The sequence below is a fragment of the Bacillus rossius genome, chromosome 2, assembly GCF_032445375.1.
Source record: "Bacillus rossius redtenbacheri isolate Brsri chromosome 2, Brsri_v3, whole genome shotgun sequence".
Classification (NCBI taxonomy): domain Eukaryota; kingdom Metazoa; phylum Arthropoda; class Insecta; order Phasmatodea; family Bacillidae; genus Bacillus; species Bacillus rossius.
The window spans coordinates 95,680,442-95,696,846 of record NC_086331.1 but is presented as its reverse complement, the minus strand read 5'-3'; the positions used below and the strand labels follow the sequence as shown (position 1 = coordinate 95,696,846).

General features: G+C 37.3%; 1 protein-coding gene across 1 annotated transcript in view; it reads left to right on the top strand.

Moving 5' to 3' along the window:
* Positions 1-537: 537 nt before the first annotated feature.
* The window catches only part of LOC134528800 (MAM and LDL-receptor class A domain-containing protein 1-like), a 110,015-nt gene continuing 94,147 nt past the window's right edge, over positions 538-16,405 (top strand). The window contains exons 1-2 of the mRNA XM_063362463.1: positions 538-596; positions 11,181-11,295. Of these exons, the coding sequence (XP_063218533.1) occupies positions 11,209-11,295 (87 nt within the window). The 5' untranslated portion in view covers positions 538-596; positions 11,181-11,208. The remainder of the gene's footprint in view (positions 597-11,180; positions 11,296-16,405) is intronic.

Below are 16,405 nucleotides of genomic sequence, written 5' to 3'. Positions count from 1 at the left end.
GCTGGCTGTCGGCAGCACTTCCTGACACACCTGGGTGTACCACCCTGCTGGCTGCAGCGGCGGCGAGCACGAGATGTCTGGCTGTTTGCAGCACTTCCTGACACACCTGGGTGTACCACCCTGCTGGCTGCAGCGGCGGCGAGCACGGGATGGCCGGCTGTTGGCAGCATTTCCTGACACCCCTGGGTGCATCACCCTGCTGGCTGCAGCGGCGGCGAGTACGGGATGGCTGGCTGTCGGCAGCACTTCCTGACACCCCTGGGTGCATCACCCTGCTGGCTGCAGCGGCGGCGAGCACGGGATGGCCGGCTGGTCGGAAGTTTGACCCGGAACCGTGTCCCAGGCCGTCCCCGGCGGCACAATGTACACAATGAAGCCGCTGCTTCCTGCCGGGTCTCGTGATAATCACGCACTAGGGCCGCCATCCCCGGCCTGGCATGCCGGAGCGCCGATGCGGTGATGCGCGCCTCCGCGGTCGCCATGGCGACCTCGCCAATCTAAATCCGTGCTTCTTTTGTTTGGTTTTTACCTCCACTGTCGAGCACCTGTGCTGGCCAGTTAGTGTTGTGTCGACTGCGCGGCAGCATCGTAGCTCGGTGAGTCATCTATTCGTTTTTACGTCTTTAGTCCTTGCAAGGCGTAATTAATATGTTGACATAAACACGTAATAATTTACTCCAAGAATAGAAAATATTTTAAACTGTGTCACCATATAGTAAATTGTAATAAAATGTGACATATATTAGAATAATCTGCAGCAAGGTATAGTTACAATAATGTTCCGGTTTTCTAGTAAACTTTTATAGCAAGCAGTTTTGCTGATTTGTTGTAGGCTATACCAATAAAATGTGATTCATAGGAAAACATTTGAAAGACAACTACATAATTTAAATATAATTGATGTTACGTTGGCTTTCTTAAGGCTTGCAATAGTTATGCGAGTCCTAATTTTAATTATGTTGTTTGATTCTTTTACATGATAATTTATTTTAAATCTTCAGTTTTCTCAGTGACAAGAATGATTGTTGTTCTTTAAACCAATCAGTGTCGGTTTACTTCCTCTTGTGCCACATAAAATTTCGATGTAGTTTTCAATGGACGTTGAACATAAATCTAAAATAGACAAGCTGTCATGCATGATTCAGGATTTGTGAGCAACGATTAGTGTGCTTCAAATCTATGGTGGATACAGGATTTTTTTGTTGGGGAGGGGGAGGGGGTAGTATTTAGCGCAGGATATAAAAAAATGAAATTTAAATCATGTATTCAAAAATCTTTTATTAATATCGACACTTACACACTGACATGTAGGTCTACATTAGTAGCCGTCGGCGACGTGGATTTCACACGTAACATACTGTCTTCACTGATATATCGCTTTTTTTTCATAACTTCGGGGGAGGTAGCCCCTATTCCCCCCTTCCCGGCGACCACTAGTGCTTGCCCAGAACTCCCCTATGCTTCAGCCTATTTGTGCAAGCAATTAAGACTTGTTTCACACGCCGAGTTGATCATCCATTCTCGTGTCTTTTCTGTTGAAATATCTTCCTGTTAACGTGTTCCGATAGCTATCTGGCATATGCATGTCACGTAATTTATAAAAACATATTTATTGAACGTTATTTCCGAGCTGTTAAGTGATTAAAATCATGAACTCTAGTGTGACTACTGGAAAAGTATCTTACTAATATTTATTAAATTAGATCCAAGAGCGTTAAAATAAGAAAAATTCTCTGTGCAGATGAAAGGAAAACGTTTGCAACATACAAAAAATTAAATTTTAAAAAAAATTATACAAAACAAAATACTCGAGTAACATTGTTTTGCAAAAAAAAATTTTTTTCTTACAATCATCAAAAGTCTACTTAATATATTTTCGAATTATTAAAATGCATACAGTTTTCCCCCATTTCGATAATATTTTTTATGTGACAGATTTTTTATAGATATTGTAAATAATATATCAATGGACTATTTTTTTTTTCAATTGAAAGTCACCAAATTTCTTTATTACCACAAAGGATTTTAAAAAAAATGAACACAAAAATGTTTTACAAATAGTTTCAGTAGCTTAGACGTATTTTAAAAAACTTATTCATTTAATTATTATACTATATGTACAGTGTATATACATATATCATACTATATTAGGCGTATTCTTATTTCCAAATGCTTATAATTTCTACTTCATAAAGTATTCATATTTTTGATGTATATTGCAGATTGTGGCAAATGGGGCTTAGTAAAAATATTAGTCTTAGTCAACAAACTTTTATCTACAACTTATATAAAAATTCTTTCATACCAAATTTAAAAAAAATTATAATAAATTGCCATCAGTGTAAACAATATGTAATAAAATTGCCAGTTAAAAAAAAACAGAAAATAGTGTAAAATAGTGAATCTTACAGGCACAATATATTACTTAAGGCTCGGTCCTACACACCCTGGTATTGTTTCCTTCATTTCTCGTCTTAATTATTGTTTAAGGGCTATTTCATAAACTTTAAAACAGTATTTGATACGATATAATATCCGGATCTGGCCCTCGATTCGAAGTGTGGTGCCGGTGCCGACCCCATGCTGGACTATGACAGAACGACAGCCATCTTGGTTGACCTTGATAATGAACTTAACCTTCATAATTTGCCAAAATTGACACTAAATTTCCAAAAATAACTCAAAACTCCCAGTTTTTAGGAATAACATTCCATCAAAAAACCACATAAAAAACTGAAAATCCAGAAATTTCCATTTTCGAGAGAAAATGTCAGTTTTGGGGGGGAATTTATTGTTTAGTTCCCCAAAAATTGTCGAAGGCTTGAAATGTGCCCAAAGGGGCTTAAATTCCCCATCTACCAGCTGCCAGTAAACAGCTGGTGATATTTGACCTTGACCTTACATTTTGACCTTTAACCTTGACCTTTGACCTTGACCTTTCACCTTGAACTTTAACCTGGCCGCATTATTGGATTATGACGTCGCAGCCCCCATTTTGAATTCTATAACTTTCCACCATCTTGGATTACGACATATCGGATTCCGCAATTTTGAATTATGACATCAGGTCCGCTATATTGAAAATCTATATTTACTATCCAAAAAATTCGTCAAAAATTTTTAATTTATAAAAATATACAATTTTAATCAATTTTAATAAAAAAACTCAACTCATGTAACTTGGAGTCCTCGGTCCGAACCGGATGATGGAAAAAATGGCAACGCATCCTTCCTCCATGAAGGCTACAAACAGACTGACCTCCACCACTAATATTAAGAAATATATATTACGTAAACCAGTATTATCTCATGATGGTTATCTTGGATCTGCCATGTTGTTTTCGTCTGCTAGAGTTCACTGATGCCATATTGATTTAATTTATACTCACTGGAGTGCAGCAGTGCCAATCACCAGATCGTCAGCTCAGATCGTCCGTCATATTGTTGGCCATTATGGTCATAATATTGCAAATCTGAAATTATTTACCAAATAATTCGGACAGAATCCCAAAAATCATTAAAAACGTTACCTACTAATAACTTCATCAAATCGTTTGATTACTGTCCTCGTTTCGATGCTTGTTCAATTCAAAAAGTAATGTTTGCTTAAAAATATTAATTTAATTAAATATGATTAAACGCCGTCAAAGCTGCTCAAATTCCCCATATAACCCCTTCTAGCTTGGATTAGGCAATTTTGACAATCTGTAATTATAAAATCAGCCGCTGAGGTCATATTGACCACCATATTGTAAATATTTAATTATTAACCATATATTAGAAACATTCAATTAATAAAAAACTTTACCTATTAATATAATTTATTGTTAATTCAATCGATTTCCGTCCTTATTTCAATACTTGGACTATACAAAAAGCATATTTTAGGATCTAAATTATTTAATATTTTTCTCATTACTTTTCAAAATGTTTAATCATTTTCATTTATAAGAACAAATACTCTATTTAAGATAACTGCCCAAATGAATATATATGTTTCACTATATCACTTTGCCTACCTGGAGACCATATTCAGCACAACTTTTAATTGCTAGAGTGACAACTACAAGCATATAGGCCAAGCGTCCCCGAACCGTGAAGTCTTCTTTGTCATTACTAAGTATACAATATTTCCAAGTGAAAAGCAATGAAAAGCATATAGAACGAGCGTCTCCGAACCACGAAGCCTTCTTTTTCGATACTTGTCATGCCTTTCAAACAAGAAGTGACTATTTCAAGCAGACAAGATAAGAGACTCCGAATTGCCTGACCTATAGTATGAATATAGCCTATTCCAAGCATATAGACCAACTAAATCTGTTTTACTCTTACTATAAGACCAAGAATCCCTGATAGTGATGTTACGCTTACTACAAGACCATGAGATTCTGAAATATTAAATCTTTAGTTCTAACTACAGACTTGACTACCTATATTTGTCATTTAAGACACCATTTTTGACACACGTTTAACAAAAAGGACGCACATTCGTCATATAGGACACACTCTTGGACGCACATTTAATGTAATGGACGAAGAGGTAGATAAACATTCCTCATGTGCCTAGCTTGCCTCTTGCCTGACTTCGGTCATGTGCCCGACTAGCATAGTGCCTGCCTAATTTGATTACCAGCTTGGCTTGCATCCTGCCTGACTCGACATATACCCGGCTTGAATCAGGCCCGACATTAACCATATGCCTTGTTTGCTTCGTGCCTGACTTGAACCACGTGACTAGCCTGCATCTAACCATCTTAAAGTTATGTGAGCAAAAGTAAATGTGTACATACCATATATTACCTGACACTGTTAAGGTACACTATTAAAGATAAGAACACGAAATAAATAATACTTTTTTTGCTAAATGGTGCCAAAGAGTTTGCGTTGCAAATTTTATTCAAGATACATAATTGTATTATGGAAAACATTTTCCATTAAAAACTTTAAACGAATTTTGTAATATACAGGTTGCCCATAAAAGAATGTTCCCGTTTCAATGGTACATTGTAACAGTTTAATTTAGACTATTTACAACAAATCATACATTAAATTGAAGGTAACTAACCTAGTTTTTTCTAATAAATGTTATATATGTGCAGCTTTAGTTATACGGCACACATCCAACCTAAAGTCCAATTCTTCCCACACCTTGGTTAACACGTCCGGAGTAATGGAAGCAATAGCCTCTTCAGTTAGTTGTCTCAACTCTGGAAAAAACATCAAGCGGTGGAACGTAGACACGATCTTTTACAAAAAGAAAAATAATCGCATGGCTTATGTCAGGTGAAGGAGGCCAGCGAAAAAGATCTATGTCACCTCGACCATTACAACAAATCCAACAGTTAGGGATTTCGACGTTTAACCACTCTCGTACAAACTAAACACACGTTAAAATTAAATTACAGATTCACTATTAGAAAATTGCGGAACACAAAACACTTTATGCTGAGGAGTCGCCATTTTGCGTACGATTTGCTGCTGCAAGCGAGTAAACAACAAAGTAGCACTCGCGCATGCGCTTATCTAAAAAAATATTTGAGTTATTCTTTAATTGTTACCTTGACAGAAACTCTACAACGCTTACATTCGATACATTTAAAATTTATGGACATTCTGTACTTCATAGATGAAACACAGTAGTATAGAATAGCCGGTCCGGGCACAGGTTCCAGGTTGTAAATTGTGGATGAGATCAATGACCGATCGCTCTGACCTTACGGCGGTCACTTTTGGTGTCAAATTTCATTAAATTCCTCAAAAATGACTTAAAATTCCGAAAAAGTCTCTATTTAGAGGGAAAAATTCCCGCTTTGAGGGAAACTTTCCCATTTCTTCCCTCAAAAATAGAAAAATTAGAAATTCGGAATGCCTCAAAAGGCTCTTGCCTTTGAAATAACCCAAATTCCTAAAATAAAATAAAAACTGCTTAAATTCCCCATCGACAAGCTTCCCTAAGCCACCAAGGCTTTTTAACCAAAAAATTCCTAAATAATTCACAAAAATATAAAAAATAATTGCTTACTTCAAATTTTAGTAACTTAATCGATTTCGGTCATTGGTTCAATTCCCAGCGAGAGTAAACATGTAATTTATTAATAGGCAATTAAAAAAATCTTAATTACAATTTAAAATAAAATTTTGATAAAACATTTCTTACTCCACACCCGCCATATTGGTTACTAGAAACATTTCCCTTTTCGTTTGGCCCGCTATCTTCAAAATCTATAATTTTTATTTTAGAAAATTGAAATATGTTTCAAAATTCTTAAAAATATTAATAAATAAAATTTTAAATAAAACTCCAGCCATCTTGACCTTAAGCCATCACGGTTGCACGGTAGTTAGCCCCGCCATCTTGGATTCTAGTTTCTTACAATTTTCGTTAGTCGCCATTTTGTATTTGTATGACGTCATCGCTATACTTTTCGTTACAGCCGCCGTCTTTGATTCTAGAACGTTTAATTTCCGTTATGGCTGTCATCTTGAAAATCCGTAATTACTTTCCCATTTTAATAGGAAAAAAATTTAAATTCATATGAAATTTCGTTTCATTAAACTTTAATAAAAAACTTACATTATGGAATACTCGGTTCGAATCCGACGAGGTGATTCGATTAAAAATAGCAATTAATCCTTCATTCACGGAAGCCACTGGCAGGCTGACCTCTGACCTCCCTCCACGAATGCCAAGACAAATATTACGCCAACCAGTATGACGTAATGGCAGCCATCTTAGGTTCACCATCTTGTTGTCTGGTGGAGGCCGCCATCTCCTTTTCGTCTAGATACTAGAGAACGCTGTCGCCATATTAGTTTAATTTTTACCCACTATTGTGCAGGAAACATTAATTACCGTAGTGTCCACCATCTTGTCAGCTACATTGGCCGCCATCTTGAAATTATGTATACATAAGATAGAAATTATCATTAAAAAACACTTGTTAAAATAATGATTGATTCAATCGGTTCAGTTCCGTCCTTTTTTGATGCAATGAAAGATAAATTTATCAAAATTACCATTAGAGTGACAAGTTCGAGAAAAAACAACAAAATTACAAATAAAAAAAATTATTACAGAAATTCTACGAGTACAAAAAAAAAACAAGCAAATTACAATCGTTTATCGATTTCTATAGTAATCTTATAAGGTGAAGCGAGGCCTCTGCATCCTTTGAGTGATTTCAGGGAAGTTCTAAATGGCAGTCGGTAGCCAGCTACATCCAGTTGGTTAACCTGGAACATCCACGTCCAATCAGTGGCCAGACACATTCAGTCGGTGACCAGCCACATCCAGTTGGTAAACAGGCGCATCCAGTAGGTGGTCAGACACATAAAGTCAGTGGCCAAGATGTACTTTTCGTCAATACACGGCGAACATTTTAAACAGATCACGTTCAAAATCATGCGCATTGGCCAAGCGTCTCCGAACCAAGACTTATTATTCGTCGATACGCAAACAACATTTTAAACAGGTCATGTCTAATATTAGGCGTATAAACCATACGTCTCGGAACCACGAGATCAATCATGGCCTGTCTACAGTCTTTTCGATGAACATTCAAAAAAATTAAGCACATTCTAAAAAGAAGCACATTCATAAAAAATGAAGCACATTTTAAAAAGAAAGCACATTATAAAAAGAAAGCACATGTATCGAAAAGGAAGCACATTCAAAAAAAGGAAGCACATTTACGAAAAGGACACAAATTTGTACGAAAATTCAACTTGGTAGGATACGACAAACATCGCAGGGATATGGCACAGGGTTACGTTCTCGTCGCAGGGATATGTCATCACAGGGATACGACATCATCGTAGGAAAACGACAGATAGATTAAGACTTGTAGGATACTACGAGAACCCAGTCTTAGTTAGAAATCAGATTACGAGAAATAAAACAACATATTTTTGAAATCCAAATAATAAATTTATTTGTCAATTTTATACACAAGCAGGTAAAACAAGTCATTATTGTATGTAGCCAGCTTCCCTCAATATTTTTAGTATGAAGGCTACTTCGTTGAGGTGCGAGTAGTTTCCTGCCCTAAGCGAAGCCATCAATAGTCTCAGACAATCCACCAATATGTTAGGATATTTCCATGATGTATAATCGAGCTCTTATGCTGTTTTCATGATCCTGGAATGTGTTATTATTTTTAAGATCTCGGAAGTCTTCCGTTTTAACATCTGCCTCAAAGTCACTGACGTCATCATACCAGTAAACATCATAATCTTGATCAAAATAATTTAGTTAACACATCGTTTTCACTGATTCGGCCTCAGTGCATCGTCATTGCTAGCTTCAAATTATTACCAGTCTTCAGCCTAAGGCTGAGTTTATAACCTACGCAAGAATGCAACGACGCAACAGCACAACACGCGACCACTGCAGAGAAAATTACAGTCGTTTATAAATCAAGCAAGTCGCAAGATGTCACCAACTCTATAAATTATAATTATAAAACAGTAGAAAACCAATTTATACTCCAAGCTTCTATTTAAAATAAAAACAAAATTAATTTTCTGTAATTTGTTTTTAAAATGTTATTTTAATTCACTGTGGCAATGTGTAATAAGTATAAACATTATGTATATAGTAAAACGTATATCGTGGGCTTCTATGCACACAAACAATACTTGCGTTATGTTATTGCGCCTTGCGTAGTTTATAAGTTAGTACTCTAAAAATTGGTTGCTGAACACTTTGCATTTTGCGTTCTTTCGTCTTTGCGTAGTTTATAAACCACGCAGAACGGGAAGCGTGCCGTATGCTGAATCAGATAAGAAAAGTTCTTATATTATTATTACTGAACAAGTCAAGACAAAATGAATAACTTTGTTTTTTTTAATTACTTCAATAAATTGTTGAACATTATCCCCTCTTAAATTTAAAGACTTTTTAAAGAGCCCCTCTATTTAAAATAAAATGTATTATTCTCTATAAAAAATCGCCAAACAAAACTAAATTCACTGAAGTATCTCATGTCAGAAATTGACTTGTGTTTGGTCACGGAAATTTGTCAGTATAATATTTTCTGCAGAATATTAACATTTGAAATATTTTATTTTGTCAGGGACATATTTCTTTTATAGAAACTTCCTTGCAAAGATTGTTTTTTTTTTTCATTCCTGATAATATTAAAAATGTCCCGGATTGAAAATCAAGCCAATTAACACCTAATGAATTTACATGGTTTTATGTAGGTAGCAATCATCAGTGTCCAAGACCTCTGGTTAAATTATGCGATGTAAATTTGAGCAATACCTGTGACCAGCATGCATCAAAATAGCTAATAAAAGAATTGTTTGAAAAAAAGTCTTAAAACAGATTAAATAATATTTAGAAATCAATAAAAATTAAATTTTTTCCCCCAAACATAACATGTCAGCGATCACAGGTAAAAAACGTATTGTTAATATACAGGTTGATTCTGAATTCGACCGACAAAATTAGGCCGTAAGTTCGTCACGACAAAACAAGTTGAAACCCCTGTGTGACTCACTGTCTGAAGTGCTTCCCAAGGCTTGTTAATGTCTTTGAAGTTTGAGAAATACATTTTTATTTTAAAATAGCTGATGTATCCGTGCTTTGCTACGGCAGGCTACAGAAAGAAAATTAACACATCGCTTATTATGGATGAAAGGCGCGTAATATCCTTATTGCTGGGTCTATGAACGTATGTTCTTATGTTAGCTAGTAAAAACTTTATTTTTTTTATTTACACTTATGTCAGTGAATGTTGCCGCGATACATCAATTTGTGCCTCTATGAGATGTAACACCACCACCCGTCCTCATACATATGCTAATGTCATACTACATTAGTCCGCCTCTGCCCCCCCCCCCCCCTCGTGGGTATGCCATTACCGGGCATCAATAGTCCGCGTTTACCTTGGCACAGCATTTCTTTGCTATATTAGTCCGCCTCTGCACCTCCTAGTGGGTAGGCTACTGCTGTGCAACATTGTTCCCCCTCTTCCCCATCACAATGGTACACCATTGCCTTGCAATATGAGTCCGTCTCCACCTCTCCTTGTAGGTACACTGGCTTGCTACATTAGTCTGCATATGCACTTCCTAGTGGGTACGCTACTGCTGTGCAACATTGTTCCCCCTCTTCCCCTTCTCAATAGTATACAATTGCCTTGCTATATGAGACCCCTCAACCCCATTTCGTAGGTACATCACTGGCTTGCTACATTAATCTGCCTCTGCACCTCCTAGTATGTACGCTACTGCCTTTCTACATTTGTCCTTCTCTGCTGCTCCTAATGGGTGCGCCACTGCTGTGCTATGTAGATTTAGCCAAGTGGAACCCATTATCATTTACCTGTAATGCACTGAGCACATTCTTAGGTTAAGATTCATGTCCAGGCGTCATCGCAAACGGTTTCTGAGCATCTGTTTACGTGATTGTATGCATACAAATCACCAACATAAAGCCAAGGGTCTAAATGTCTGCAGGTAGTTCCACACTAAGAAAACGGACTTCACGCTGGCAGTTTTTAGCATATCTCAAACTGGCAATGTATGTAAACCAAATATAGCATTTATCGTAGCGAAACTTCGTATGATGTGCACAGATCACAGCCGAGGTGTGGGCGCACATTGCTTGAAAACAGATGTAATATAATATTGTAAAACTACAGTTATTATTTTGTATTTTGTTGTAGTATTTTGTTTGTTTTTATAGTATTTATATTTTTTTCCTTAAGGATATTACTTTGTAACTAAGGCTTCGATACTAGTATACACTACTACAATTACTACTATAATGATAACAGTTATAGAGGAACTGTCGGCGTAAAATCACAAGCGAATGGAGAAACAAGCATTTGTGTAAGTGTTTTACTTTCTGAAACACAACCGACACTGGAGGCATCGTGCGGCATATACGCACTAACATGGCTGAAGGTCCGTGAAGGGCAAGCCACAAAACTGAAGGTATATACGAAATAAATTTCTATGGTAACCTATAGAAATTAATATCTTTTTTAAAACTAAAATTTAAGAACATAAATTTGCATCAAATTGTTTGTGAAAGCTTTTGTAAATTTACATTAAACAGACTGTTTGCTGTACCTAGCTTTGTTCTCGTTGTAATGTAGTTACTGTCCAAACACATGTATTGTAACTAAAAAATTTGCAAAATGTAACTGTTTCGTTAATATCTCTTGCAGGTAACCAAGATACTACGCCATATCAATCATGTCAACAACTGAAGCATTGATTGCCACTTTCCTCACCTTGGCAATAACCACCGCGACGGACGACTCAATTTCAGACCCAATATTGGTATGTTTGTTGCTCTGCTGTATGTGTTTGACAAAAACATACTTGTTACATATGATAGTTTTAAAAAGCAAATCTTCAAGTAAATGTGTTCACTTCATTGCAGCTAGTACGTATTTTGATTCAACATCAAAGACAAAAATGTATGTCAAAAATCCTGAGATTGATGGTTTTTTTTTAATTGGAGCACAAAACGTACACATCGTGATTTTTTAGGTTATATTTTATGTTTAATCCTACTTTTTTCAGCAGGATTATTCATAATATCTCAACTTAAAAAAATGGCCCCCTTGTGTTTAGTGAGTTCCTGAAGCTCTTTACAACAGTGTAAGCTCCATCACAATCTCGGGGCGATCCAGCATGCCTACATGCTTGGGAATTCATATAAAAGTGATATAAGTTAAATTTAGTTTATGAAAAGTTATCTGATTTAAGGTAAATACTAACTTATGCTGAATTTAAGTGATTAAAGTTGATTTTCAAGAAAAATTCAAGATGTTATTTTGGACATACGCCATTACTTGTTATACTTTATATCATAAGAAACCTTCCTAACGGACAAAAAAGATGAATTTACAAAATGATGAACATGCAAATACACGGAAAACAAGCCAAAATCAGCCGATGTAAAAAATTAAAAACATAAACAGCACAGACAATTCCATTGAAGTAATTAGTAAACAATTATAACAGCCCAGACGGACACAATGGGATAACAACGACGAGACAATAAAAAACAAGGACAGTAATTGAAGACAAGAAACGACCTTGGACAATACAGCGGCAGACGAACCCAACGATGATACTAAACATATAATGTGGACAAAACAACAACACAGAGACGCACGGGCGAAACCCAGCGATGTGACAAAAACAAATATTCCGGACACCACCACAACGAGGACAACACATACCAACACCTAAAGCTTTCTAAGTCAACAGCTGTGACGTTTTGGGTAATGAGTTTTGTTCCCGTCCTCATGTACAAATTTACTGATTAGATATAAATGTTACCAAAGAACAAAATTGTCATGGTTGTAGCCAAAATTATTTATATATAATACAATATTTAATTTGAGATTTAAAAAATAAGTCACAGCAAAATCATAACAATTTTAGTACATTTATAAAATTCGAAACCGTCAATACGTAAAGAAACCTAGTCTATTGTATTTTATACATGTTTTGTCACTACATATTTGTATTAACATAAAAAAAGATTATCAAATGGCACATTGTACCACAATAATGCAAAGGCGGATTTTCGTGTTTGTGGGGTGCTTTCAGTGGAACAGAATAATTGGCTCTCGGCGCGTTACATTACCACTTCCAAAAGAGAGGCCTGCGTGAATAACACGAGTCTGGACTTCTGAAGACACCTGCTTGAAAGTGTGCTCATTTTGTGAAGTTGTCACCACAGTTTGTGATATGCAACTCTAGCGATCGCTTTATTTTAATCTTTAATCAAAGTCTTAACTACTAAAAACTAACAAATAATTAGTATTTACGTTAATGATTTTGTTGAAAAGTAACATAAACGTTTATAATTTATATTTGATCGGAAATAATTTTTTATCGCAAGGCCCCAGTATGGACATGCATTGTGCAAGTTCGGCAGTTGGGTGTTGAGTGAAGTATCTAGGTAATCCCTACACGTCTCAAATTGTGGCTTAAGTGAGAAGTATTATAAATTATTTTGCTTCAAATATTTAATGATTTTGCACATGGATTTAGATAAATTCAATATAACCATATTTATTTTTTCTATTAAAGTTTTATTCTACTAAACTGGTTCTTATTTATTGTTTATAATGAATTTAAAGGCAACTTTTTATGTCATTCCTAGCATGTACTGAAAGCATTAAATAATGTAGTAAACAGTTTTAAGTTAACTTTTCGTATATATTTTTCGTCTTCAGATATTTTTTTTTAGTTTAGCATTCATAAATGAATAAAAAATAAGGATTTTCCAAAGCCCTGAAAAACTCACGATTTAATAGTTCTGGGAAAAATATTGTTTAATGATTTAGTGAACGATATACTAAAAATAAATTATTTGAAGACAAAGGCTATGTACTAAATATTATCCCAAAACTGTATAACGCATGTTTTCAGGTTTCTCGTAAATGCTAGGACTGACATTAAAATTTTCCGTACTGTTCATAAAAATGTAATAAGGAATTAATTAGTAGAAACAACTTTAATTAACAAATTAATGTGGTTATATCATGAATTTATTTAGAATCATGAGCAAAAATTCGAAATTTAATAAGCAAATTAATTTTGGATACTTCCCCCTCCCCTTCCCATAAGATTATGGACTCGTCATCGCGGCTGTAGCAGGTTTGGCTGCAAGTCGTGGCTGCAGTAGTGGTCATGGACGTTCCCCTGAAACAGGAGTCTTTACGAAGGGCATGTGTTGTTCCCCGAGAGGGGAAACCAGAAAGGGTTGTGTTCGAGCGAAACCAAAGAAATGGCCTTTGAGAGTCCCACATTTTATTATCTGCAAATATATGGTTAACAAAGTCAAACAGATAAATCCCGAGCAATCAATTGGACGTGTACACATGTTCTTTGTTTCTTGACTTGTTCAAGGATGCGCACAGCATGGGCCTATCAACAAAAACACTTGGCTTATTACCAACAAGTCGTACATTAACTTTAACATATAGTGAAATCTTTTTATTCTCAAAAATTAGCAAAATGATTGGTTATGTAAACACAATAATTATTTCCTCCAATATTTACAATACCAAGATTGAAATAAATAGAAAACACTCATACATTAAATGAAACTAAGCCAAGTGAGTAATGTTTTAAGCATACAATACGTGAGGCGTACAAATGCTAAAATGAATTAAGGGCAAAAAAGACATTTAAATAAACCATGTATTTACAATATTACAACTATCCCCCTATATTTCAATTGCGTGTACAACGCCACACACTTCAATATTTTAACCTCAAAACCTCTACCAACATTTAAATGAAACCCCTGTGGGTAAAAACTGGCCGAACACTCGCCTTAGAGTTCGTAGGGCGTCCTGTCCCTGGCTCACTCGTCGAGTCGTCTCTTCCACCAGCACGCCTACCGACTAGCGCTCTCCTGCCCAAACAGACCTCGAGCTGGACTTCGATGGCGCGCTTCCAAACAGAAACGAGTTGCCCCGACGAGCGCGACACAGTGACGCGAAGAACAGGCCACAGCCCTCTACGTCCACGTCCAGCATGTCTGCCCCTGTCACACTCAAACCAGGGGGCTTGAAAATAAACAGTTCCGTTGCACACCCTCAACACTCGTACAAAAAGTCAATAGTAGTTGCTTCGGGGTTAGAAGTCACTGTTGGAAAGAAAGTCAAAGTCGGGTATATCATTACACTGCCATGACATGTCAGCCACATACCAACCACCACAGTCACAAACATAAGCCACAAGTATTTCCTTCAGAGTTTCTGCTCACTATCTCGTACTCGTTCAGTGAGAAAAAAGTGACACATCAACGGCGAGCATTTTCAGACCTCGGGTGCTACTGTCCACCTTCCACAGGGCCCAAAACAGTAGAGTGACTTCTAACATAAAACTCGCCCGACGTTTCCCCAACTCGGTCCACGAGTTGACGCATCAAATCGCCAACGATTACGTTATTTTCTAAGTCGCTCTCCACAGCACTGCCTTGGGGTCCCTCCTCGACGACTGGGCTAAGTCCGATTTCCAAAGCAACAGCTTACCGGTCCCAGAGACTAAGTCCACGTTCGATGTTCGATGCGTGTTCCTGGTGGTCTGGCTGGGCGGTGGTAGGACGACGATCGTGGAGGTGTGCTTGTACTCTTTACTCCTGTACTCTCTGTGCTCTGTGCTCAGATCGGGGGTATATATAATCCTCGGGCGCGCTTCCCCTTCTTCCTCGAATCGCCCAGAAGGTCCGAGTTACTCCTACTTCGGCGGAGATGGAAAGAGGGGTGGTATGCACGTGAATGGTCACGTGGTCACGTGTTCATCCCCACCACTCCACTGCTTCAGCCGAGGCGCGCGAAACGAGCGGCATTAACTTGCCTGGAAGATTGGCACCAGCAGCACACGATTGTTCGATGGGAGTAGATCCATTCATGGGTACAGTGTCCAAACCATGAAAAAAAAAGTTGTGGCCAGCGACTAGCAACCACAAAAACTGAATAAAACCAGTACTATAGACATATGCAAAGTGCTTTCGTTGTGTTTATTTATCTGGCAGCATCGCCATAAGGAGATATAAATATCTTAGGCGAGATGATACTGCAGTGGCTCGCCAATGCCTTCCGCGTTATGCAGGTGAAGGGGCAACACAACACCCAGTGCTGGACCGTAGAAGTAAATTTTTCAACAAAAGCTAAATATTCGCTGACTAGTCGGGACTGGAACCCGCGACCCTCCACTCATTTCAGGAGCTCGGGTCATTCCTTCTTTATATAATTTTTATATTTTTGACTGGTTTGCGATTTATTCTGTCAGCATCAAGACAACCGTAATGATGCTATATTGACTGGTTATTGACTTGGACGTGTTTGTGACCAATTTCGACGGCCATACCTTACCCGGGACTCTAATCCAAGACCGCTCGCAGACCAAGCCGACGAGCATGCGGCATCGCTGCTCTGTTCGTCTACCGAGCCAATAGACTGGACTTAGATAGAGCACGCACGGAGTAAAACTGTATGCGGGTTAGGTCCGCTTCGCAATGACACGGAACCGTAGGAACTGAAACTGATCACGGACCCGCAAGATATTTACGTTTCACTATCCGTAACGCCAATGCCACAATACACAGAAAAGTAACAATGGCAACCAATGGGAGTGAATTTCGCGGTTACAAAAAAATAATTTGTAAAAAAAAATTTAAGATACGAAATCATAATACTGTCAGAATTTATACATATGATACAAAATAAATCAGATAGCGATTATAGAAACTACATTTTTTTGTACTGCAAGCAATGTTTAACGTATATAGAATGTAAACAAATGTGGCTACTTCCGCGGCTTCTATTGGTCGCACGGAAGAGCTGGGAATGGCCGAGCTAATCCGTATGGGTCTGTGTCCGAATGCGGGCCACTGTAGATACTCCGTTCCGTGAGA